The sequence below is a fragment of the Ptychodera flava genome, chromosome 19 (genome assembly GCF_041260155.1).
Source record: "Ptychodera flava strain L36383 chromosome 19, AS_Pfla_20210202, whole genome shotgun sequence".
Lineage (NCBI taxonomy): Eukaryota > Metazoa > Hemichordata > Enteropneusta > Ptychoderidae > Ptychodera > Ptychodera flava.
Genome location: NC_091946.1, coordinates 21,023,874 through 21,051,499, shown reverse-complemented (window position 1 = coordinate 21,051,499; position 27,626 = coordinate 21,023,874). Strand labels below are relative to the sequence as shown.

Here is a 27,626-nt window from a genome sequence, read left to right as displayed (position 1 = left end):
GATCACATTAATGGGAATAAGTGGGGAGAAAAATCTAACTGTGCACTTATTTATTTACCCTGGCGATAAGACCATCAGCAAATGAAGCAGGGTTATCTACAGGCTGGAAAGATGGCGCCCCTGACCCCATGATGTACCACCTGTAGGCCAGCATAATCACTGTAGATACGGCCAGTATCAGGAGTCTCTTTACCAGAGAGGTGACCCATCGTCTGTCTCCTTCATTGGTAGACTGGGCCTGTTTGCTCTAGCTGTTGAAATAGTAGATGACATCCAGCGGATCCACTCTGCAAACCATGATGACATCATAGGCACTACAGATACCCTAGGATAGAAAGAACAAACACTTGTGAGAAATTCAAGTACTTATAGCAAAATAAAAATGCATGCTCTCCAAAGGAAGATTTCCAGGTCACACTACAAAACTATTCTTCCATGTTGGATATTTTACAATTTAGATGTGACATGCACCAATAAGGACTTCTCTCTCATAAATACACATACAAAATTGGCTTATTTTGTGATTCAATGAAGTCGCAGCTTGGTATCTCTAATGTTTAACCCTTTCACCCCCAGTTCCCTGTGTACAGGTCCAATTTACCATAGAAAACAATGGATTTGGGTCAAACTATGGTGGTGAAAGGGTTAAGATACAGGGAGGCTAATTGTGTTTTAAAAGTTCCAACATGACACAGGGAAATATTGTTATTCTTTACAAGTAAGGGACTGAATTAGAACCATATATCGTGACAGATTGTACATGTACAGTTACATGTAATTACATTTTCAGGATTTGTCTTCACTGTTGTTCTGATTAAGAAATGACATACCGGTAATCTTACTCTTTACACAAATTTAAAAAGTTGGAATAATACTCAATTAAATTTACTACTAATGAAATAGCAAAATCGGACATTTCTCTGCATGTTGTATTGTTATGATGATTAATTACTTTCAATAAACCATTTCTGGAGAAACACCAAAAATTGACAGCACCAAATTTGGCTCTTACCATTTCTCTCAATCACTTGTCACACTGTATTCCAAACTTGGTTAAACCATATTACAAGTTAACTTGTGCCCTACTTTCAATTTCTACTGCATTAAACAGTCAAATAGACACCGCCTCTGATCCATGTCACACACAATGCAATGTTGTTCAAATATTGAGATGTGAAAATAGGACATCAATTTCAAGAATCATCTACTTTTTTGAAAACAGAGCAAAAATATGTCACATATCTTCTAGTTAATCAAACAAACCATAAAAACAAGGACTTTGAACAGATTTAATATAAGTGGACTTCTAATTTTTTTCCAAAGACCACTTGAGATGTCCATGGATCTCAGCTGACCAATTTGAACTATTTATGAGTATGTAGTCTGGTCTTCAACATGGTGTTTGTTTGTTTCTGCTGTACTGGTACACTTGATGAATGAGGTCAAGAGTTGATATGTGGACAAAATGGACATATCGTATCCTAGCAACAAAGTACAATAAACCTGCCATCAATTTTGGGTCACATTTTATAATTTCTCGATGGAACAGCCACAGTATTATGGGTTCTCTTTCACTACGGTATCATATCAAATTTTAATTTTAAGGAGTACGTTGATTATAATATTACTGTTTTTAAACCTTTAATCTACTTAACTTTTTGACCAAATATGCTTATCCTGGAAAAGAACAGGTGTACTACACTTTGGTGGTGAAAATATTGCTTGCAAAGGTCATTTGCATTTTAATTAGCTTTTAATTTGCATATTTCACTTGTCCACATATCTGACAACGTGATAATGAAACTTTACATTTTTAGTCAAATCTTGACATTTCTATGGCAAAATTAAGTAAAGGAGAGTATGAAAAATAGTTGTGATAACTTTATGCAATCATATCTTTTTCAAAACTGAGGACAAATAGTGAAATCACAAAAATTCGGACAATTGATTGCAAAGAACTTTGCAGATACAACTGTTACGTAAAACATTTTTTTTGAAAAATTATATGTTAAATTATATCAAATATACTTTATGTACATACAAATATTTTGCTTCACCATCACTATCCTCTATGGAAAATCCTGCTGTTCCTTATGCTGAAGATCTTTATAAAAATGCTGTATTGGTATCACATTTTTATCAGAACAAGTCAAATTAGACAGTACTGCGAGGCATTTAATACAGAGTAGCTGTGTGTTGACACAGAGAATGAAACTCTTTGGGCAGACTGACTGAGAACACCCAATAATATCGAGAAATGAAAAGCCAGCCAGCCCAAAATTGGTCCCTTCAATACCAGATGTCATCAGACTTATGTAAAATTGCCAGCACAATCACATACGGTAGCCCACACACGGACCCTAGATACTTCCCAGTACATCTGCGTACACTGTACAGAGTGTCAGTGAGACAGTTGGAGAGTACCATAAGCCTTGACATGGTGAGTAAACAGCCTTATCAATCACCATAGAGAATTCTGCGTTAAGTCCTCCTATTACATGTATGTTTGCTGACGATTAACATCTCACCAAAGGTTAATCCAATAATGGGTGTAGATGCTTTTGACTTATCAGAGGGCTGTCTCAGGGCGGTGAATTTATGAATCCATTGGAAAAATATGGTACCCTGTCCTATTATAAACAAAGTGAGTTTTGGTGACCTATCTAATTTCTACAATATGAAATTTAGCTTTTGTTCTTCTATTTGCATTCTGAATAATTCAGTAATGTGCTTCATTAGTTTTGATGACTCTTTCATCTTCTTGCATATGTATTCATTTCATTTGTCACTTTGTGCTACCGTACATCAGACCTAAGTCTAAGTATCATTTGAGGATGCTGTAAACACTGCACATGTTTGGAGAAAAGTGTCGCCACAATAACTGATCCGAATTTGCAGTTACACACCCATTTCCCTGTACTGTACATGAAAACCCACTGAAGTGCATGCAGTTGACTGCTGAAAATACTGTAAATTGTGGTATTTGTGAACACCTGGTACACTTTCAGCACACAAGTGTAACTTGCTTTGAAGGTAAATCTTTTTTTACTTTCATGTAATCCAGTGTTGATGAAAAATGTGACTTATAAACAGTACATATATGTAGCCTGTCTGGGTATAGGAAAATAATCAAAAGCAGTAGCCGAATCACCTTGGCAACATACTTTTAGCAAATTGTCAAAAGGGTTACTATTGTACTATACTAAAAATCTATCACATGTATATTATACCCTGGCTATTATATGTAGTTTTATTTTTGAAGTCATGAAAATTACGCAATTTATTGGCAGCCGTTTTGAACTTCAATTTCCCATATTTTTAAAGATATCATGGGATCACTGAAGTTTTCCTCAAAATTCAACTTGACAAAAGAATATCTTATAATTTGTGCATGCTGTTGCCTGTCGATTATAAAATATGATCAGAAAACCTGAAATGACATATTTCTGTTGCTGTTATTTTTATCACAGAGGCAGTATACCCACAATTCCTATCATCAGCCATATTTTGCTGCTGCTCTGATAAATGCCTAATTACATCCCATTTATTGTCAGGGATTAGTCTGGTCTTTTGTTCTTGTATAACAGTCAGCCAGCTTCAATCAAGAAAGAGACTCACGGTTGGAAAGATATAAACAAAGCACAGGTCATAGAATCAGCCATTTATCATTATAATGACTTTTACGGAAGGAGATGAAATAACGACAATTAGAGAGAACAAGAGAACTACATGCGTATACAAAGCATAGTATCTTATAATCTACTGCATACTGAGATGTGGCGGTACAAAAGATGACATTTTGTCATCGCTTTTCTCAGCAAGTGGTAAGCCTTGCATGACCCTACAGTGATGGATGAAGTGTTCGGCAGCGTTATTGAAAACTGCTTCACCATCAATCAAGAAAATGTGCCTCGTGTATTTGTTTGTGTGCCATTCTTGTATCACAGTCAGGCTCCTGTGGATATCAGGTCTGCTTGTTGTCATCAATCATATCACAAAATTCGTCTAGTTGCTTTGCTTGAAATCCTAAGGTCCATGCCCAATAGAGAATGTCCATGTTATCTCAGTGTGCCCCGGTAGACTATCAGCCCAAACTGCACACAGGGCACGTGAATGATACCATATGTATACAAATCTTTATCTGACCAGACTAAATCATTCCTTTTTTGTCATTTTGAATGGCAAAATTATCACATTTTGAATGAATATTAAAATGGAAATTACTGAAGACAAAGTGCCCAAACACAGAAGTTACATGGATATGTACCACACTACCTGTGGCCATGCAATTCAATGTACATGAACAGACTGTAATTAGACAACAAAGAAGACCCAAAACACAGCCACGATCAAAGGCTGAGAACGGAAAATCTCATGTGCGAGATTTATGACAGGGAGGATGTCTCGGCACATATTATTCATAAACTATGACCCAGTCCATGTGCATACATGTACACTTGGAAGCTGGCTCATGTTGATCAAAGATCTGATATCCACAGCGTACGGGAGGAGAGGAATTTCGACTCCTAATTTCTTGTGTCACTGTCAGATTCATATTCTTGCATATATCATTTTAACAGGGTCCCACAACGGATTCCGACTGTGATATATTTCATGTTGGTAGAAATACTGTGGACCATGTATTTATTCATGCATAAGTACCAAATTTGAGCAGGAGCACATGTAGATATTTTTGGCGTCACATATTGTGTTACAAAAATCTACATTTTTCACAGTGTCCAGCATACTGACTACACGTTTTGTTAAACTTTGATGTGAAACATTCTGACTACAGTATTTTGATAGAATAAATGTATGCTACCAAGAGTGAATATCTAGGTATTAAATAAATTTCGATTTTGATATAGAATACTGTAAAATCTTTAATGTTATGTACACAGTCAAGCAGGTCCATTGATCGGGTGTCAAGGATCTAGGACCATAAATATGTTTGCCTGGATCAGCAAATTTGCCATCTGCTGGTCTGGCCAGCCTTAGCCTTGCTCTACAAGACTTTATGAATATTCTTGTCAACTGGGATTGTGCAGAAAGGTACAGTTGGTTGGTTGTGTCTGGTGACACAGTGCACCATAGGATTGTACCATGAAAACATTCGCTAGAAATAGTTTGCTATACCACAAAGGGCAACAATTTACAAGTGGTATAGCCACAAGCTGATGATGTCAAATCGCCGTACACAAAACACAGACGCCTTGTAATTATGGCACTGTGTATTGTGTACGGCGATTTGATGTCATCAGTTTGTGGCGATACCACTTGTAAAATGATGCCCAACAAAGACTGCCAGATTCACCTTGTTGCAAAGTCCCTGTGACAATGCTCACCATGGCTAGAGAATACAATACTGTGTACAAAGTTGGAGCCTGCCCTGGCTTGAATGTCATTACTGTAAATACCAAGATAACAGACTTACTATTGCCGTGATTCCGAGTTCTTTGAAAAGCATGGCAGTCGCACAGCAAGTCACACTCAACAGAAGTAACGGCAAAGAAAAATATACTGGTCTACAGCCACTTGATGGGTCTGTGAAAAAAAGAAATATTTTATTGGATTTTCCTTTCAAAGGCTTTGTTCATGAAAATTTTGTAAGCTTCACAAGGTTTGACAAGGAAGTCCTAGGGCAGTGTGATACTGATAGAAATTAAATCCTTTTTGAATAAAGCAGAAGTTGACAGTACACCTGTTTTTCTCTTTTCTGTTGTTCACAACCCAGCTTGTTGTTGCATGGAAAAATGCAAAACAAGTGCATGAAATATTACAATCCTGAAGGGATTTCAGAGTTACCTCACGTATCAATATTTCATTGATGTAATTTAATAGTTCTTTTTTATCATGATAAGGATGAAGTACATACGTACAATACTGTATCGTGACTACAAATTCATAGTAGATGAGTTAAAGTAGAATGCGCCTCAGGGACAGATATTTGGACTCACAAACTTTTACAGTTTTTTTGGGGTCTATCACTTGTGGGGGCTCATTTTGAAGCCCATGGACTAAGTAAAGTTTTACTGGCTTAGTTTTTGGAAATAGAAAATTATATTTTCCATATAGAGTTGACACATAATGTGGCCATTTTGAATTCAAATAGTGGAAAATTAAAGGTTCCCATTGTATCAAAATTTGCAAAGTAACACTCAATTTTAATTTTTGATTTTGAAGAATGGTTGACAGTTTCCCTGAGAAATATTTTAGCAAAAGTTACAGTATTTTAATTTTGAGGCATGTACTACCTTGATTTACAGCTCACCATAAATGACCTAATTTAAATGCACTGCACACGTAAATTTTCAATATGGACTCGAGGAAAGTCCAGGTGTTTGTTCGATGAAAACACAGAAAGGAAAGCTATAAAATCTTTGAAATCTCTATATAGCTAATGTTGAGGCAAGTAAGGTTTACAGACCAGCTTTTCACAGCTACCTAGATGAATATAGAATTTAAACAAATTTCTCTGCAATATCTTTCCATGAATTTCATTGAATTCAACGATTAAATCTCTGCATCTAAAAGAAATTTCATTCCTTGGAATATATCCTTTAGACTAGAAAGGATTGCTTTGAAGCTTTGCCTGCGATGACAAATGACTTCAACCAGCTCTATGAGTCATAACACACCCCAAGGCACTTCGGCTTCAGAGAAATTGCACTGACAAGGATTTCATCTGATTCAATTTTGTAATATGACGCTATAAAACATGTCTTATTGCACATTTTTATGTCACTTTATATTGCATGTCCACTGAGGCATAACTTATGATTAAAGACCTCTGAGAGATTTTGCAGCTGCAAGTTACTGACAGGTATTACAAGTTTATACATTAGAGTATCTCTGGTAGTTTAAATTGTATATTAAGGTAAAATATACCTCAGGGACATCTATATACAGACTCTCCAATTTTTATGCTACTTTTCTGAGCTGCTGCTTGCATGGGCTCATTTAGAAGCTCTTGAAGGTTTTCACATCCCATTTTTGTCAAAAAAACAAAAATTTAGTTTTTTTCCCGTTGAGTTAACACAGATATAGCAGCCATTTTGAATTTCAACTATTGGTAAATTCAAGGTAATTTGTTTCGATAGTAAAAATACTTGCACGGTCAGCCCCGATTTTAATCTTAATTTTTGAAAAAAGAATGGTTGAAAATTTCTGTATGGAAAGTTAGAGCAAAAGTTTAAGTCCTCCAATTTTGAGGCACATTTTACGTTGAAGGTTGGTTAAACTGCACTGGTATACAAAATTAAAATTACCGTACACTAAAAGAGTGTACATCCAGTAGTAAACTTTGGTAGGAGATGCCTGGCATATTTTTGAAGCAATCTGGCATATAGGGAAAAGAGCTTGACATAGTCGGCATAGCCAGTAATACATATCCTGGTGATTTGACCAGTGTACGGTTGATCAGACTGGCATGGCAAATATTTTGCTACTCTCAAAGTTAGAATGTTTTCTGGTGTACTTCACTAGAAATTGCCTGCCAAATTTCAGATGATGAGAAAAACTACCAACCAGTTTGAAATGTCGTCAGGAAATATCCTACACAACCAGAGTTACTGAATGCAATGTTATATAATAAATATTTCACTGCAATCAAGGGTAGAAAAATGCACTGGCTCAAACTCGTGGGCTACAAATTTGTTTTTTGACCAGGCTAATAGTTTTTTTGTTAATACATGCTCAACTGACCAGTGAAATACTCAGTTGATAACTGAATTATTGTCTGACTTAGCTTGGAAACCGAGGCTTATGGCCACTAGCTGATGGGTTTCAGAATCTGAAATAATTTGCTCATCCCTGTCCTACTGTGGAATACCATGGCATAATACTGATGATGTAATCAACGTACATTTACAGTTATGAATATCTGTGACATTCTTTTTATGATTATTTTACCTTGGTGACATGCTTTCATATACAGCATAAAGGACAGGAAGAAGAACAAGGCACACAGGAGATCTGCCCTACCAACAACTCCAGCAACCTGTAAACAAACAAACAAACAAACAGTTACAATTTTCCTTGGTAAATTGTAGTGATGCAGATTTATTACGATAGTGTGTATAATATTTAACTACAACAATTATGATTGTTCAAGTTGACTTGTTGATATACAACAAAAGCACATGGGAATGAGTCTTCAACAACTTATATTAAACAATAGCCTTTGTGTTACAAATTGATATGCTAAAACAATTCATGTGGTTAGATTAAAGGGCCAGCGGCGGTAACTTTTGATGATTTTTTAAACTATTTTTCTTTTGTACAGTAAGTCAATTGGAAGTCCTTGTTCTACTCTCCAAACCATGTTGAAACGCCAGCTATTTAGTTTGTCAACACAGCATCTAGATCATCTGTAAAATGCACTGTTAATGATGTCTCTTATTGCGGACATTTGAACTCTACATGTATAGTCAAGAGCAACAGTAACGATTCAATCTACGCATGTACTGGCTGACTTGACAAGCTGAACACTGAGTATTTCAACATGCTGTTGGGAGTAGAACACAGAACTGTGGTCGATGATAAAAAATAAAAATTGTGAAAAAAATCATAACATGTTACTAGCCCTTGAACGAAACACTGTAGTTTGTGAATCTGCATAACACAATTATTTAATAAGATGAAGTGCCTTGCCAAATTTGATGAAGCACAGAAACATTTTCAAAGTTAAATTGTGAAAACTCCAAATGATTATGCCTTTCTGAGTCCTTTAGTAACAATTTGTGTATTTATGTGTTCACTGAAATGGTAGAAATACGGTATTCATAAACAGTGGGAAATCACAACAAGTGAGTTAAACCAGAAAATCTAAAGAACCATAGTACATACAAAACCGTGTGCAAAAACACCCATAAAAATATGTTTATGTGCATACACCTTTTGTACACATGGGTTTCTTTGTACTGCTATCGCGTGATCTCTTGAGCGTACTGAATAAGTAGAACACCCTGGCCAACATCCTTTTTATTCCGAAGTGAAACCATTACACATAAACTGAGCTCTAAATGACAGAATACACAATGTCATCATTCTTTACACTGATAGAAACTGAAACATGAACATGGATAGGAAGTGTTCTAGTTTACATCGGATATAACTTGGAAAGTATGTGAAATGTCATCTCAAAAAAGCACGCATCTGTAGCTGCCAAGACTACAATGGCCAGGTCAGGATACTTTCATACTCATAGCAAAGTGTGCTCTTCCAAAGGTTAATGTTCAATGCGCCTCGAGGACAGACAGTTTGGACACTCCATTTTTAACAATACCTTTCTGATCTCTTTCATATATGGACTCACTTTTAAGTCTGTGGAGTGAATGAAGCTTTCACTGTCTTGTTTTTTGTGAAAATCAAAATACTGATTTTTCCCCACTTCCCAGGTAGAGTGAGTTAAGATGGGTAAAGCAGCAATCGGTTAACTTCAGCTTTTGTTTCTCTCATCCTCAAACTTCAACAGTGACCCCTGATTTTTAATTTTGATTCTGACAAGGAATGATTTCAAGTTTCCTTGAGGAAGGTTTCAGCAAAAATTTCAAACATTCTGCTTCAAGAACTTTCTCCATGTTCATCATGGAAGCAGTATGACTAAATTATGTGAGTTCTCTTCTTCAACTTGGGATAAAGGAAATAGATATATTGTGAACAAATCACTTTTCTTCTTCAGTGCACAAACTTAATCTGGCAGGAAGATCAAAATGCATGAAATAAATAGCTAACGTGTTGAAGCACACTGGAGGTGTGAAAAGCTTTTCTAACCTCTGTTTGTTTCAAATACCTAGCCATTTATATTCCTGCATTTTGATCATTCTGTGGGATCAAGTTTTCTGTCACATCAAGTGTGCACATATTTTACTCTGTTTCAAGGTGTATATGACCTTACATTGGCTGTCTTTACGAAAAAATAAGTCCCCCGATCAGGGCTGTCAATTATAGCCGGTCACCGGCGGCAAATCGCCGTCTGACACCGGTCTTGCCGCCGCCTGTTTTCCTATTCAAGGCCTGCAATATAATGATCTTTACACGCGTTATGAATTCTTTCCTGTCCAAATTCTACCGTTGGCTGCGCTGTGCTACAGAGGCGCAGCCCCTAAGGCTCGTTGGTAGCCGATTTCTGATTGGTTTTAATCAGTACTGTCAAAAAGCTTTACGTGTTCTGATTGGTTTTCGGACGTACACGATCGATATGGCTACGAAAGTCGACAGCCTCGTTGGATTTATGGGTCCAAAAAGACCCCCCGAGAGGCTCACACTAGCTCTGGATATATAAGTAATGTCAATATTTGTAAATCATTTTATTTCCTGAGGAATTTCAGTGATCGGGGGTTCAATCCATCAATGATATAGCATGCAATGCAGATTTCACGCCGCGTCTGAGCAAAATGCCATAGCATTACGTGTATTTAGCGACTGGAATTTTTGATTTGTTTTCCCGTTTGCAGATCGTGAACACTCTTTACAATGAGTAAGAATCGTTTACTCAACGCAAAACAAACTTTGTGGGGATTGACATAATTTTTAGTGAGTTTTGACTACCACTGAATTTGTTTGCACCAACCCTAGCCGCCGTTCTATGAAATGTATTCATACGGTAGTACATGCTGTGTACTGTGATTGTTTCGAAGGCCGGGTATTGAAGTTTTGATAAATATTTTCCGACATCTGAAATCTTTCCTCAAAAGCAAATATCGGTATCCCGATCCTTCAAAATCATTTACCAAGACCAACATTTTTTAATGTTTAGGGCAATCACAAATTTAGCTAGGCTTGACTATATACTTTCGCGGTATCTTGCACGTACGTGCGGCGCGCGGGTAAACCATGTTTTGGATATGGATATAACATGCATGTAGTGAGCCTACCCACTTGGCAGGCGTGGGTTTCGACAAAACTCTGACTATTGTGAGGGATATCAGAATAGATACTATGATTCAGGAGAAAATATTTGATCGTTAACTTTCACGCGCAAGGATTTACTACGTAAATAAATCAACATACTCTCAATCTTGTCAACTGAGAGGCCGACGGACAACGAAGGCACGCAATTTCATTAGTGGATGTAAACTTGAGTATTGTAATTGTTTGTATGACGTAGCGTCTACTCAAATTGTCTCTGGTAATGGTCTCGTATTTACCCCATTACATTTGTAAATTTTCACACTGGAAATTCATAGCCGGTAACTCTGAGGAGGTCTTGAAACAGACAAAATAAAATTACAGCAGTATCAACCAGACGCAGATCGAATTTTTTGTCGTGACGTTATGACATCAGTTTTACAGTGGGGACAAGATTTTTTTAGATTCTAATACGATTAGCTGTTTTTGAATGGGAACGTATTACAATTATTGAATTACTTTCTGCAGATGTTGTTTCTTAAGAAATAGTTCTGCAGGTGTAGTTTCTAAAGCTACATCTGAACACGGTCTTTTGTGGAGGGACCGTGATCTGAAGAAATAGTTTTTGCAGATGTGGTTTCTGCTGAAGCTACTGTTTCATTAGCCTGAAATCACACAATATTGAGGTATTGTCAGCTGGTACTGCTATACCAATACAAGCCTTTGGCTTAGATGAGTACTCCAGTGATTCTGATTATGGTTCAGATTATGATCTTTATTAAGCAGGTTGTAATTCAACACAATTTGTAGGCAAATAATAATAATAACCTGGTGTATCAATAAACATATAATCTAATACTTCTGTTTGTCTTCCATAATTTATTTCACAAGATTCAATTTCATGTTACTTTTTATACTTCAGTTATAATAAACTTGACAGTAAATTGCCCTCAAAAGTGCCACCACAGGCCACCAATTGAAGATGAATAATTAGAAAAGCTTCAGCTGCAGGAGGGGGGACACCCCCCTCCTGGCCTCCCCCCGCGTGCGCTTGCGCGCACGCCTTGCTCCGCTTCGCTCCGCACAAGGCTGTACCCTCCTGTTCTTTCACTTGTACCCTTCTATTCTGAAAAACATTGACAGCCCTGCCCGATGGTGTCCGTGAGGACTAAAAAACACACTGGCAAGCTATACCTACACTTTCTGTGTGTATTGGATGAATGGCAAAGAGGATTCCTGAGAGAAGGCTGGCTTTGGCAGCTGGGAAACTTCTTTCTGGCTGGTTGTCAGCAGGGCTGTCAGCACCAAACAGCACAGAAAACATGTAGGTAAACAGGATACTGACGACAGCATGAAGCATTACATTGGTTAGGTGAAAGCTCATGGGATGATAGCCACCACTCAACCAGTAGTTAAGTCTGTGAAATGAATAAACAAGTTCATTAATTAGTTAATCTATAAATTGTAAAGTAGCCATCATTAAACAAGTAGTTAAGTCTGTGAAATAAGTTAATTAATCAATCAAAATTTATTTCGGCAACAATATTTCCCTCATAACGATTAATCCCCATTTACCTTGACTAATTATCAATTACCTGTATTTTGTGTTGAGGTTCTGAGGAACAATACTGTGAACATGTGTTTACCCCTGTCTCCCTTTCCCATGTTTTCGAGGTCCAGCTTTATTACAGAAAACAGTATGATTATACAAAAGTATGGCTGAGAAGAATTAATTATACCGTAATGAGACAAATTTCAGATATCTACTGTTAACAGAATTGATACAGGTAATGTTGTGTTGAACTTCTAAACAGAGAAAATACACACAACTTTCCCCACAAGCTTCACAGAATATGAAAACTACCAGAGGTACATCATAAGGACACACAATATATTTATTGATGTTATTCTAAGTTAATGTCCATATACGAGGCACTATGGGGTCAAAGGCGACACTATGTGAAATGACATCCATGAACCTGGAGGATTGGCTGTATTGAAAACTGTGCGGATGTGACCCCTGAATACTTTGGAATCAGGCATTAAATTCCTTGTGGGTAGATTACCGTCACACATGGGGAGATGCTTGTTGTATGGTATTATTATAATAATTTGCACCATACCCAGTAATAATCATTCTTGTCAGTGTGGGTTCAGAATTGATACCCGTATACATATTTTGATGACCACAAAGTTAAAATGTAAAATATCCCTTTGCCTGCATTGCCTATCAAACAGTATTTAATAATTCTCTCATTGCAAGTGCCAGTAGTGTATATTTAGGGGATCTTGAATGACATGTTTTTACAAAGAAAACTTACGTTACCAGTAGTGTCGTATCGTTGAAGCTTATTATAAAGTCAAAATAATTTTTTACGTGAAATTTGAGATGGAAATCTTGCTTGAGAAACTTAATTTCAAGGTCACCAAAGCGTACACTAGTGACGACATTAATACGGTATATGTATTGTTCACTGGCTACAATGTTAGACTCCAACCAAAACAACTTTGGGCGGAAGTTGGCGGAGACCCACTCAGTGTCCAACGGCCGAATCTTTCCATCTAGCTTAAGTGAGGGAGTACTGCTTACTGCAAATTTTTGGCTGAAAGTTATCACTCTGTTATACCAGAATACAACATAATCCAATACAACAATACATGTATTGTATACAGACCTGTACATTGTAGCCTTTCACTTCTGTACATATGAATACAACAAAAGTACTATTCATGTACCAGTATGTTATGTATCTTCAGCTATTGACTTCATCAACATCACATGAATAAATCTATGCATGTTTAAACAAAGTGGACAGGTACATATACTGATATAGTACCACTGTACATACATAGTTACAAATACAATATACATATATATATTAGGCTGCATTGGAATGTATGGAAGCTCTTGAATGCTGATTATATACCATGCCATACTCCTACTTCAGATGAAAAATATACACTTTATGTGAGCTGAATTGCAATGCACTCAACTTTTGGTACAACATACATTTTGTCTGAGTTCCTATATTAGTTGAACATCTTTTGGATCATGTTTATCATTTTATTATAGAGATCCTGTGAGTGTCGGACACTGCATGACATGTTGCGACCTGGCTTTCACAAGTCAGAAACCAATCGTTGCCCATTGTCTGATTCAAACAGGCTCTGGATTACATCAGTACTCTGTCTGCCATTCACAACAAAAACGCTGTGGTTAATTCACAGGGCAGTCAAGCATGTAGGCTGCATAGCCCCTAAGCTTCGTGGGGGCACCCTAGTGTCACCGTCTTTCCTGAATTGCCCACAGCTACCAGTAAACACTGGAAGCTGATGTAAAAGCTACCCATCATGTTTTAAACTGCTTTCGACACACCCAACTTCAGGGCAAACGCTAAAGAAAACTAAAAATGCAATCTAACAGATATTATAGTACCACTTTTAATGAAACACATTCCACTGTACTTTTATACAACCAATTTCGATACAAATGACAAGGAACAATTATTACCAAATTAGAAGTATCTGTACTCATTTTCAATTTCATAGCATGCATTTTATTGCTGTCAACTTTTCACCTCACTTTTATCAAACCTCTAACTCCTGACAGCAAAAGAACACAAGTGGTCATAACTTTTATTGACTGTGCATTGTGGTGCAGATACCGCACGACTGTCAGGATGCTTAACATACCCATACCGTACTCAAACAGTGCTTAGATTCTTTCTGAGCGTAAATGTATGCATATACTGGTGACAAGGTCACATGTATAAGCTGGATATGTGCAAATTTCTTGGCAAAATACACAATAATCTTTGAGTAAAATTTATGGAAACACATCATCCGTGTATAATTTTCTGTTGATTAAAATGTTGGTCGGGTTATCATAGAATGGATGAAATTGGGAAGTTGTTGCGAGTTATGTTACTGGTGATAAAATTGAGATCATTAATTTCTACACAAGAAATGTTGACTTTGTTTGATGCGACTTTGAATACCGTGAAAGAAATGTACTTTTTACTTATTATTATTCATCTAATAGTACAAAAATATGGCTGATTGGCTAGTATTAAAGCCCCAAGAGCTGCGAATGTGTAACAAACCGATCTCAAAATGTCCCTAGTTTTCCGAAAACTTTCTTTGACTAAGACCCATCAAAGACAGAAAAAGTGTATAACACTGTCATAAGTGTCGAAAGTGACATGTAAATTCAAACGTTTTAACATCATTTTAGATTTCCCGCCATTTTCATTTTCAAAAACTAATCATGTGTCAGAGAGATAAATATTACAACAAAATGTTGGCCATCGTGTGTTGAGTATTCAAGTAAATGGCATCATGCTTGTTCCTTTTATGATCATGATGTGTATGTGCAGGAAATACTGCATTTTTTGTACTTTTCTGTGGCACCGCCATTTTATGAGTGCGGTACTCGTTTATAATGTAACCAATTAAACCGTAAGCAAATCAGCATTCAGTGATACTTCTATACATTTCCTTCAGTTTGCACATTTACACAAACAAACTTTGGTTTGAAAATATAATCATGAAAATAATGCAATAATTCGCAGCTATTGTGGCTTTAATGACATGGTAGTTAATCTCAACTCTTATACAAACCACATTCCCTTCTCATAATACATTAAACCTCAAAAGTACTACTGGGATTTATTTTTGCTATTTTCATCGATAGATAAAATCTGCTCTTAAAATGAAATCCCAGTGAAAATGTTTAACATCAATATATTCCAACATTTTACAAGAAAAATAAGTGGATTTAAATCCTAGTGAAAATGTCTTAAACATGTAAATAGTTAAATAAAATCTCTATGAACACAATCAAAGTATGGAATTAAGAAAGGCAGCCATTGTGAATTTCAAATATCGGTAAATTTTAGGTGATATGTTTCCATAGTAACAAAATTTGCATGGTGACCCCTGATTATTATTTTTGATTTTGAACGAGAATCATTTAAATTTTCCTTATGACTTGTATAAGTAAAAGTTTAAGTCTTTCGCTTTTGAGGCTGCATGTGGGCTGACATAAGCTCTCAACATGGTGGAGTCCGATAAGTTCTGTCCTCCTAATTTACTTCGGACAACAGTACATGTAACTTTTGTGAATATCAACTGACAAAAAAGCAACATAAGTTGAATGTCACCACTTCTATTCTATCTCTGGCCCCTTTGAAGCACAACTCTTGCCAATTAAACTATGAATTTGAAGCAAGATGACATCAAACTGTCAACCCCATTGTATCTCTCATCCATGATTGCTTTCACAGACTATGGGACATGTGCAGATGTCAAAGGGTCAGTTTTAATTGGTATACCAGTACTGGCAGATGGTTGGTAAATGATATCAAACAGATGTGTGCATGTCATGGAATGCACATCAAAGCTGAAAACCAATATAATCTGCATCCACACAGACAGACAAGTAATGACAATTTAATCTAATAATTTCTTTCCCAGTATACCTAAAACAAATCATAGGTTCTCCTGTTTCCTTCTCTTAAGGTAGCATGAGCCTCGAAAGGGAAAGACAAACTTTTGCTCAAACTTTCCTGAAGGAATCTTTGAACCATTCTCTTTCTAAATCAAGAATAAAAGTCAAGAGCCCCCGTGCAGATTTTGTTACTAGAGAAACAAATAACCCAAGATTTACTGATATTTAAAATTCAAAATGGCTGCCATCCCTGTGTTAACTCTATGGAGAAAAATAAAATTTCGAATTTCAAAAAAACAAGTCATCGTTGATGACACAGTCCCCACTGTTTTAATAATGGGTACTTTGATTACATGTCCTCAGCGAGGATAGAGTCCTCTACATTAATTAGGTCTGTGATAAAAATACTTTGATACAGATGGCGCTCAATGGCCAAGAATGAGTTCCATGGTGATGAAAACATAAAACCAATGTAGGCCACCATCCTAAAGTTCATAAATAGTCAACTAGGAATTAATCAAAATGATGTCAAAACAGGATTAATAACAAATTCAAACATTTGCATACAATTCTAACAATTAACAGATTATCACTGGTACATATTTCATAAAGTTTGATGCAGTATTTACAACACTATGAGATCAACATCTGTATCAAGTTTCATCACATTTGACGTTGTATTAATTTGTGGCTATATCACCCTAATTAGGAAAGTTCATTACTTATGCAATTACAAATTAATTAAAATGACACTGATAAATGTCTTTTTCAATGTTAAAGCAATGTGAGCTTAACATCGGTTAACATCTGTATAAAGTTTCATGAATTTGATGCAGTACATATTTCTTGACATATCAGCCTACTTACGAAACTTCAATAATTGACATGTACTACTGCTACATGACGTGAAACAAATTGACGAGCATATGTATGAAATAGGTCAATGTCAACTTTGAATGATACTGGTGGAAATATGTCTGAGTTATGGCTCTGTACATGAAAACATCGTAATAAAATGGCTGCCTAGCAACCATATTGGATCGTATCACATAAAAAATCGACGTACATATGTATGACATAGGTCAATGTCCTTGTACCAACTTTCAATAAAATCGGTTGAGATATGCCTGAGTTATGCCTCTGTATATGAAAAAATCGTAACAAAATGGCCACACAGCAGCCATATTGGATCGTATCACAAAACAAATTGACGTGCATATCTATGACATTGGTCAATGTCCTTGTACCAACTTTGAATAAAATCGGTTAAGATATGCCTGAGTTATGCCTCTGTATATGAAAAAATTGTAATAAAATGGCCACCTAGCGGCCATATTGGATTGTATCACAAAACAAATCGACGTGCATATCTATGAAATTGGTCAATGTCCTTGTACCAACGTTGAATAAAATCGGTTGAAACATGTCTGAGTTGTGGCTCTGTACATGAAAAAATCGTAATAAAATGGCTGCCTGGCGGCCATATTGGATCGTATCACAAAAAGAATTGACGTGCATATCTATGACATTGGTCAATGTCCTTGTACCAACTTTGAATAAAATTGGTTGAAACATGTCTGAGTTATGGCTATGTACATGAAAAAATCGTAATAAAATGGCCGCCTGGCAGCCATATTGGATCGTATCACAAAACAAATTGACATGCATATCTATGACATTGGTCAATGTCCTTGTACCAACTTTGAATAAAATTGGTTGAAACATGTCTGAGTTATGGCTCTGTACATGAAAAAATCGTAATAAAATGGCTGCCTGGCGGCCATATTGGATCGTATCCCAAAACAAATCGACGTGCATCTGTATGACATATGAAGTAATCCTTGTACCAAGTTTGAATGAAATCGCTTCTTGCATCTCTGAGATATCTGTGTGAACGGACGGACGCACGCACACACGCACGCACGCACGCACACACGGACGCACGCACGGACATGACCAAACCTATAAGTCCCCCCGGACGGTGTCCGTGGGGACTAACTAAGCTGGCGAAAATTTCTTACACCACGAGTTTTCAGATGAACCCCTACAAGTGGTATATCAGAAAAGAATTGTAAAAGTTTGAGAGTCCAAATAACTGTCCCCAAGGCACGTTCTACCTTAATAGCATTTTATTGTAATTAACTGTAAGCTATCCAGTTCTTTTGCACAGATGATGTATAAATTTTGAAATTCATCATTCTTTTAGTTAACATGTGCTAAATGTACATGTATACAAGCTCCAACAAGAAGCAATTTTTTCCTGACATGAAGGAACTCATGGTTTCTCAACCTTGTAGTGTATGTCTACTTGTATATCTCAATGTTTCAAAAATGGCACACAGCACCTAAAATCTCCCTATGTATGGTTTCATAATTCATTATATGTACAGATAGTGCTGGTGATCTTTGTACAGAATAAAGTAAATATTTTTCCTGTCATTTCAATTTATCAAATGGAAAGTGTTAAAATAGTTTGTCATGTTAAATTATCAATCAGTCAATCTAAATTATTTATAATGCCACAAATTCCAGACATAATCTCATTCTCAGAGGCATACAAAAACTTCAGTGTATTAAAATAATACTACCAGACCACTTCACCAGACCTAAAGCATCTATCTTTCGCCTGATCAGATAAAACCATGCATAACTCTGGAGTCAAAGGTTGCATTTCAGTCATCTTGGGTATTCACAAAACTGCAACCCAAAAATGCAGAACGCTATTCCCCTAATCTTGAAATCTTGGGGTAGCATCACAACCATGTTATTTGGCATGTGTGGCCTGCTTGGAATCTCCTCAGTAGACCTAACAACCACCCTACACACATGTCTATACGTACTACAGCTTTGCTCACAATGAAGTAGCACAAGCGTTATTTCAATTAAAAAGTACACACTTTCTCCGAGAAATCATCACAAAAATTGTCATCATTGCATGCATCTACATGTAGTTCAACTAAAGCTGCAGACCTGACCTTCACATTCCAAGCATCTGTAGTCGGCAAATTATATAAAGGTTGGTAATTTTTGATAAATGACCCTGAAATAGCATGAATTTAACTGGACTTATGTGATGGATTTAACTATGGCACAGCAATTTTTAGACAAAGAAATCATTCATCTCAATATCAGGCAAAAAGATATCAAGCAAAAAGGAATTGTTGACACATCGTTAGAGACAAAAACAGACCATTTGGAAAACCGAGTAGTATTTTATGTTTTAGCCATCACAGTTAACTTTATCTGAGTAATTAATACAAATAGCAATAAATTTATTTACTACTCTGCATGATATGATAATCGTTTTTGCATTGCAATTACATACTGAGAATCAATATATATATGAGTCTTAAATTATTGCACAAATATTTCCAACAACTTACAGTTAACTTGTTTGTATTGTTTCAGTACATGTATTTATGGTACTATTATGACAAAAAAACTGTTTCACTTTGGAGAAAGTGCCCCTGTGCAAACTTTTTACCATTTTCACTGTTACACGTGTAGAAAGTGTGGCTGGACCCACTGACTTAGAAGTGAGGTCAAAGGTTAATGAATGTAAAAGACTTGTGATCAGAAAATATTGTATCAAGAACAAGCTGTTAATAAAGTTGAGTACTTGTACTATTTTGACTGAAAAACCCTTGCTTGGGTTTGACACAAACTATAAATAAACATTGTTGTTTCAGGCCTGACCGATATGACCCGGTAAAAGTACCCCGATTCAGAAAGTAGTAGTTATGTTGTCTTACTTTACTAGACTGTAAAGCAATAGGCATTGTTGTTTAATCTACCGTACAGAATGGTTTCACTGCGAGCGTTCTCGGCTATTCAGAAACTCTTGCATACTACAACACTCCATCTTCAACCGACAGGATGTGACCACCAACAATTAGAGTAGGCTACGCTTGACATATATTCTCTGATGGAATGCGACTACTTTGGGGACTGCGTGGGGTGTGGTCATGACCCAAATATTACTGTTCAAGAGCACGCTTTATATAACTCCCAGCCCATTAGCCATTGTGGTTTGACAGCCCCGTTTGACAGCTCTGTTCAAAACCACGGGGTGTTGCAGAAAGCAATATGACAGACAACGAAAAGTTCATCGTCCATACAGTCTGTACAGGCCGCTTCACCTCAACAGTGAGACGCATTACCACAGGAGGCAATGTTTGGAAGTAAGCATCTCGGGGCGAAAATAAAGTGCTCAGAATGCAAAAGTTTAAAAGTCAACTCAATTTGCAATATCAAATTACTCGACATAAAGTAAACGAGCTGCAATTTGTCAAAAATTGTAATATATCTGAAATTTCCTTAACAACAAACAGCTACAATATCAGCATATCAATTTCTAGATATGGCTTAAATGATGTTACCTAATACTGTGTTTTTTGATAGGTTAAATATTGCAATTTCATTTGTAAAGTAATTTCTCTATGACACTGGTGAGAAAGTGTCCTTCATGTGTATTCATGTTTACACACTGCAGTTCAGAGTCCCTTTTGTGACCAGACATTCAACTGCAGTTTGAAAAGTAAAGTAACATAGAACCGTTTACTTTCCTAAAGAGACAGGAGATCGTATGGTACGCAATGGAAAACGGTTTGTTAATACTGTGCTTATTTTAACAAAGTTCAATTTTGTTTCATGAATGACTTCTGCCCGTGAGTAATATCTCCTAAATGTTACAAAGTCAAGCAAAAAATTTGTAATTTAAATCCTGATTTCATCAAAGTAAAGATTCACACCAAAATAAATGATAAATGCTAAATGACTGAGTCTCTTACAAATTAAATGGAATTCAAGGAAGATACTACCTACTACAAGTTCATCAATAATTTAAATTTAATCTGGCTAATGTTCAAAGAAACCCCTTGGAGAACATCTATACTGTTTGACTAAAATTTGTAAAGTAGTCAAAATGAGTTACACTTGTGACAACAATAATTCAAGTACTGAATTATTCATCTCTCCATTAAAATACTATTACAATACAATTACTTACTAATATATTTATGACCAACTGACAGACCAAGTTTCTACAATACTGTACATGTACATAAAACTAGTTCTGCATCATTGTGAACGTCGAAGTGAAACGGAAAGTCATTAAGTTTGAGTTTTATGATCACTAGAGCATTTACTGAAGTATTTCAAATATATATTCTTCCAGCAGTGAACTCTGGAAAGGAGTTTGTTTCAGCACAGAAAAAAAATTCTCTGCCCCCCCCCCCCCCCCCCCTCCTCCCTCCCCCAACACAATACCAAGCTCTACTGGAAGACATGCCTGATTATTTTGATGAATTCTACTCTCAAGGCTGTTGACTGTTGAGTGACAAAGGCCAGCAGCTTCTACTTAACTATGCCCAATTAGCCTTATATGGTGTCAACTCAATCTATACATGGAGCAACAACAACATTATCTTCCACAAAGATGTTTCCATAGGGACTTTGCATGGCTAGAAGAAGAATGTGGCATTCTTTGACATATCATCTGATATGGCATTTCTCAGAGCTTTGTATTAAAAATGACACGCTGAACCACAAATATTTAAATAATACACTTCTTTCAAAGTAGGCTATGTACATGTATGCATACAGTCAGACAACTATTCTGAACAGAGCTTAGAAACATGTTGCACTCTACAGGGAATCTCACACTGTGTGTATCAACATTTGTGATTTTTGTTCATATTTACTTTTTACAAACGCAGTTCTAAAAGTGAAAGATCATTGGTAGAACTCCCCCCCCCCCCACCCAATATTGTAATTTGTGAGCCTAGCCATGACAAAAACCATTCTCTCAAGTTAAAAGCCATATCTTTCCCAGAGGGAAGCTTATCAAAGCTGTAACGATATTCTAACCGTTGCCAAGAAATATTCTATTACACTGTTGCCTGTAATAAATACCACTCCATCATACTTGTGTCAACATATGAAACATGAAATTATTTGACCCTATTTTGTAAAAACATCCAGACATTTCGAATTAATTTCTCTTTTGTGTTTCAAAAAAATCCGCACATAAGGCCAAAAAAAAAAAAGAAATGTTTCTGGTCAGGTCCTTCTTTAAAAAATGGTGCGGCGACGCGCATTTTATTTTTTTTTATTTTTATTTTTTTTTCTCTCAAGGGAGGGAGGAGGGTCAGTTTTATAGTTTTTATCAATATAGTCACATATATTCTTTCATGCAGCCACTGATCATGCCCCCAAAGAATTTTCTCTTTCTCTTCAGCCATTTTGGTTTGGTGTCAGCCACGGCCGCCGGCCAAAAACAGAAAAAAAAAGGGTGACGCGCTGTGTTCAAGTGACGCGCGCGCTGACCAGAAAACCATTTCTTTCTTTTTTTGGCCTAAAGCCAGGTATGTATATGAAACACATCCTAGTCAAACCATTATTGAAAAATTCCATTGTTTATTTTTTTGTTGTGAAATATTACCACAGACACCGTTAGCATACTTATTTCCTTCTTACCATGTACTAAATGGTGCAATTGACCTCCATTACTCACAGTCATTGTGGTTGTAACCTTTTAGTACAAAAGTTTCTGTGCCACTGATTATGTAGGTATAGTACACCACTAAATTAAGGCTGTGTTAAAGGGGAAGTTCACCAAGGATGATTTTTACATATTTGGTAGCTCTGTGGTCATTTACCCAGGAAAAACTATTTTCACCATTATAACTCGCAAGATTTTTTACAAAAACGATAAATAGTACAGGAAGTTGCCCATGTAATTTGAATCATGGGAAAAAAGCTCCAAGCTTGGAGCTTGCATAATGTGATATGGAAGGGACCATTTCCGGACGGGTATGGCCCCCACATTGTCCACTCACAGTAACACAGTAGTAAACAGCAACACAAAATCTGACAGTGGACAGTTTATTATGAGTGAATCATCGTTTATGCAAGGATACTCAGTATAAACAAAAGTTACGTAAATACGCACAGCCTGGTTTAAGCATGGGTGAGTGGACAATGCCATACCCATGAGAAAATGGTCCCTTCCATATCACATTATGCAAGCTCCAAGCTTGGCGCTTTTTTCCCATGATTCAAATTACATGGGCAACTTCCTGTACTATTTCTATCGGTTTTTGTAAAAATCTTGCGAGTTATAAATGGCGAAAATAGCTTTTCCGGGGTAAGTGACCACAAAGCTAGCACATATGTAAAAATCATCCTTGGTGAACTTCCCCTGTGTTAAAACCTACAATACACTTTTACTCAAGTTACACTACAAATTTTTTTTGTTCACATTTAAATGGTAATTGGTAGTTTGTATTCCACACATGAAAATACAGACTCCACTTCATATTGCCTTGACCAACGGAGTGTTAGCATTAAAACTTCTACTATTACTTCAAATAAATCACACTGCACACTAAAAGATGCACACAAAGTCAAAAGTGTGGATTGTTTAAAAAAATGAAGTTACATAAGGAATGTCTACATCTTATCTACGAATCACTTCCACTATTTGCTTGAATAACAATATCACATAAACCTTCAGGTCAGCTTCCTGTCACATTACAGAAAAAAGACATGTCTTTAACTTTTGTGAAAAAATTAAAAAGTATTTTTGAACACAACGTTTCCAGTTTAAAAATAAATATACTATAAATATTGGGGATGGGGGGGGGGAAGTAAATATCATCATGTCGTAAAGTTGAGTGCAAATTTACAGTCTGAAAATGTTGGCAATGTTCAATCAGGTTTAACAAAGTTTAACCCTTTGAGTGCTGTAATTTTTCTCTCCAAAATTTTACTGCAACATTTTACCAATTTTTGAGAATTTTTTTGTAATTTTTTTGATAATTTGGACCAAATGGTCATTACATTTTATCGGCTACAATTTCTTATCAAAATTTTTGCAAAAATCTTTAAAAAAATTGCTGGGTTATATATTTTTAAGGCGACAAAAATTGACTTTGGCGCTCAAAGGGTTAAGTAAATTTGCACGGCTTGTACTTACCTGAAAGTCAACACAGTCAGAGGTCTGTATGATTTATGACTTTCTTTCTTTGTTAGCTTCTTTCCCCAGAAATCATTTTGAAACACGTCAGTCAAAGGGGTCTCGGGTTTCAAGTCATCATTGGTTAGAATGGCTTCGGTATCGTCGAACACAAAGTCACCATAAATACTGTTGCAATAGCAGACTATCGACAGAACCCCAATTATTAAGGCGGCTGCGGAGAATGGTAACCTTGGCAATGGCAGAGCAGCGTCCCATTCCGTATTGACGAGTTTCAATGGCTCAGGTCGTGGTTGGGGGGCTGGGTGGCTGTGGGTACCGTTTCTTGATCTCTGCTTGTGTCTTGGTGAGCTGTGGTTCTGCATTCTTGCATACTAACATCAAAAATCTCCTTGTAACAGCTTCAAAGATGAAATTTATATAACTTTGTCAGAGAAACCTTTGATGCTTCTCAAACGTACAAATGTTTAAAAAAGTGTCAGAGGCCCTGAATAGCAATGAGTTAAAACGCTGTAAAATACTACAAAGTTCTGTAAAGATAAAAAGTCTGCTCAGTGACGCTCAGTAAAGTTTCTGAACGCATACATCAAAAATATGTGAAGATAAAGTTGCTCTGCCAACAGTGTTTTCATTTCAAGCTTTAAACTCCTTTGAGAAAATAGAAGAGGAAAAAATAGAAGGAGAATTTGTGAACTTTTGTCCGAAAATTTACTTGTAATCCACAGTGCTAAAAATAAATAAAAATAAGAAAATTTACTTTACCTTTAGAGTTTGGTAATATTAGAAATTGAACATAAATTCAACTAAAATTGCGACGGTTGAGACTTCAAACTTTGGAGAATATGGCGCAGCTTCGCGAAGTGGGTGTGTGCAACGACATTATCACCGCGAGTACAGGAAAATGTTGTTGAAAACTGCGCCAAGTGAGGCGCTCTCAGCATTCACGTCACCACGTATGTTGTTGTGGCACCTTCCTCAAAAGATAACAATCTGCGCTGGCTACATCCTCCACAGCTTCGTCCCGTTCTACACGAGCGTCATCTCTCCTGACAGTCTATAGAAGCTTTAGTATGACTATTCAGCTTTCTCCGGTGTCACGTACGGAGTGGAATCACAATGCTAAGTATTATAACACGGTCACGTGGAAGGAACAAGACTTTGTTTACAGAAGTACATGAGATGCAGCCGCGCCGCTTGGAACTCGACGAGCCGACACTGACGTGACTCAAGTGTCGTCTGCTATCTGCGATACAACGAATGATTATTTCCGGTATTCAGCAAAAGAATTGGTTTATAGGTTTGATATGTGCTATCCGCATCAATTACCGTGGTTGACGTTGCATAACGGAGATATCTTCAAACATATATTAACAAGCAGTTTCAAACGCTGCACTCCATAGCGCCATTTTGGAGTCCGGTCGCGTACTCTGAAGTCTCGCGAGAATATGCGGGGAAATAAGAGCTTAACCTATGACACGACACGAAATTTAAATGATTATGGGTGGTGTGCCTTGTTTTTGTCCTATTCACTTATTCCAGTGTTCACAACTGAATCGTTCGATAGTTTGACACGGACAAGTGCATGTATGATGAGCTCTGATCTGTCCAGGAAGTTGGTAGGTACGTTTTCTATTAGTGAATGCAATGCAGCTATATAGCGCCATGCAATTAATCTGTATCTTGAACTTGAAGGCAGTGCCAAGTGCTTCTTCGGATGTGAACCCGGATTGCAAAAATCTAATGATTTACTCCCGAAAACACGACAAGCAGCCGCCCCCGCTCAGTGCATAACAGTTATCGTAATCTTGAGTGTAGCTGGAAATGTTGCAGTCGCATCGGACTTTCGTTCACGATCGCAAACAGTGGCCACAAATTTATTCAAATTTAGTATTTGCAGTAGACTAGTCATGAAAACAGTTGACAGGCTCATGATCCAGCGGCCCGTACCATCACTACAGACCAGTGACAAATAACGTTTTAGATCATCAGTGATTAAATAACAAGCCTGTCGAGGACAGATATTGTTAATGGAGTGTATTGTTAACTGTCTGTGAAGTTTTTGTCAATTCTAACCCCCGTCCCGACCGCTGTTATGTAACGTACTTCAGCCACACTACCTCATGTTAGACTTTAGAGTAGCGAAACACTACCTTGCCGTTGCTGCCCAGATATGAAATGACAACTTTAATAAAAACTCGATATATACACATATGACATTAATCCAAAATGTCAGGAAATTGCAGACGAGTTTTTCTTGCTGTCGTAAAATTATGTCATGTCATGAATAGTAGAGTTGATACCCCCGGTCAAGTGAGCAAGTCACAGGTTCTGACAAGCGCACCATATACCAGATTCATTTCTGAACTTCAGAATCATCATATTCTTTCACCGTACAGTCAACGGGTGGTTTGCTGCATAAACTCTGCCATATGTTTTAGCACCAGCTTACCTCGAACTCTGACTCTCCAGGGTAATTTTACATGTATAATACACAAAATTAGCCCTAATTTCAATTGGAAAACTTTTTATATGAACCCATGACACACAAGTATGTGCAGGAGTGCATACGACTTTACCAGAAATAGTTAAGTGGAGGAAAATTAAACACCTGCCATATAAGATCTCAAATTAAATTCACAATGCATTTTATCAGCACCTGCTCAAATTTTCATTAAAAGGGACTCAAATGTAAATAACTAGCTGGGCAACAGACTGATGAAAAGAAAAAAGCCAATTGTATATATGGACACACAAGTAATCATAAACCACAATATGAAGATTTGACTGTTCCCTTCATAGTTGCATCTGATATTTCATTCATAGTGGCATAACACTTCTACAAAATATAAATTATACCTGTACATGTAGATGGTAGTAGAAAAAGTAACACTAGTTTCATATTCCCCAACTGAACCATTTATACTTTTATAGTAATATTAAAATAAAATGAGGATATTTGCAATTAAAGGTGCTAGTGCTTAGTGATATTTTTTCCAAACCATATGGTTTTCATTACTTTTGCCCTACATGTAGTATTTGGATTTTGATGTTTGTCAAAGAAAAATATGTTGATATATTTTTAGCTTCCGTTTTTATCTGTCTGTATACTTACATGTACTGTGAGTCAGAGGTGGTGTTATTGATAACAACTATCATACTCTTATTTTTATCTGATTTAATGCACTGATAACCCCTTGATGATTAGTTGTGTGATAAATTATCGTGTGTGTATATGTCAGAGAGAGAGAGAGAGAGACAGAGAGAGAGCACTGAAAAGTACACAGTTCATCTCTGTATTATTGCATGTAAAATCATTTGCAATAAATTTCCATGAATTTAAATACCACA

General features: G+C 36.6%; 2 protein-coding genes across 5 annotated transcripts in view; one reads left to right on the top strand and one right to left on the bottom strand.

The window, feature by feature from the left end:
- Nucleotides 1-25,229, bottom strand: part of LOC139118889 (protein O-mannosyl-transferase TMTC4-like) — a 45,282-nt gene extending 20,053 nt beyond the window's left edge. The window contains 6 exon segments of the mRNA XM_070682447.1: nucleotides 59-325; nucleotides 5,435-5,544; nucleotides 7,912-7,999; nucleotides 12,050-12,269; nucleotides 24,279-24,679; nucleotides 25,041-25,229. Coding sequence (XP_070538548.1) covers nucleotides 59-325; nucleotides 5,435-5,544; nucleotides 7,912-7,999; nucleotides 12,050-12,269; nucleotides 24,279-24,643 — 1,050 coding nt within the window. The 5' untranslated portion in view covers nucleotides 24,644-24,679; nucleotides 25,041-25,229.
- LOC139118885 (Na(+)/H(+) exchanger beta-like) overlaps nucleotides 2,323-27,626 on the top strand; it is a 125,992-nt gene continuing 100,688 nt past the window's right edge. Inside the window, exon 1 of one of the 4 annotated variants that reach the window (XM_070682441.1) lies at nucleotides 2,323-2,440. The gene's annotated coding sequence lies outside the window, so the exon portion shown is untranslated. Of the gene's footprint in view, nucleotides 2,441-2,905; nucleotides 3,034-25,756; nucleotides 25,899-27,626 lie in introns of those variants that run through there. The other 3 variants (XM_070682442.1, XM_070682439.1, XM_070682440.1) reach the window with 3 other exon arrangements.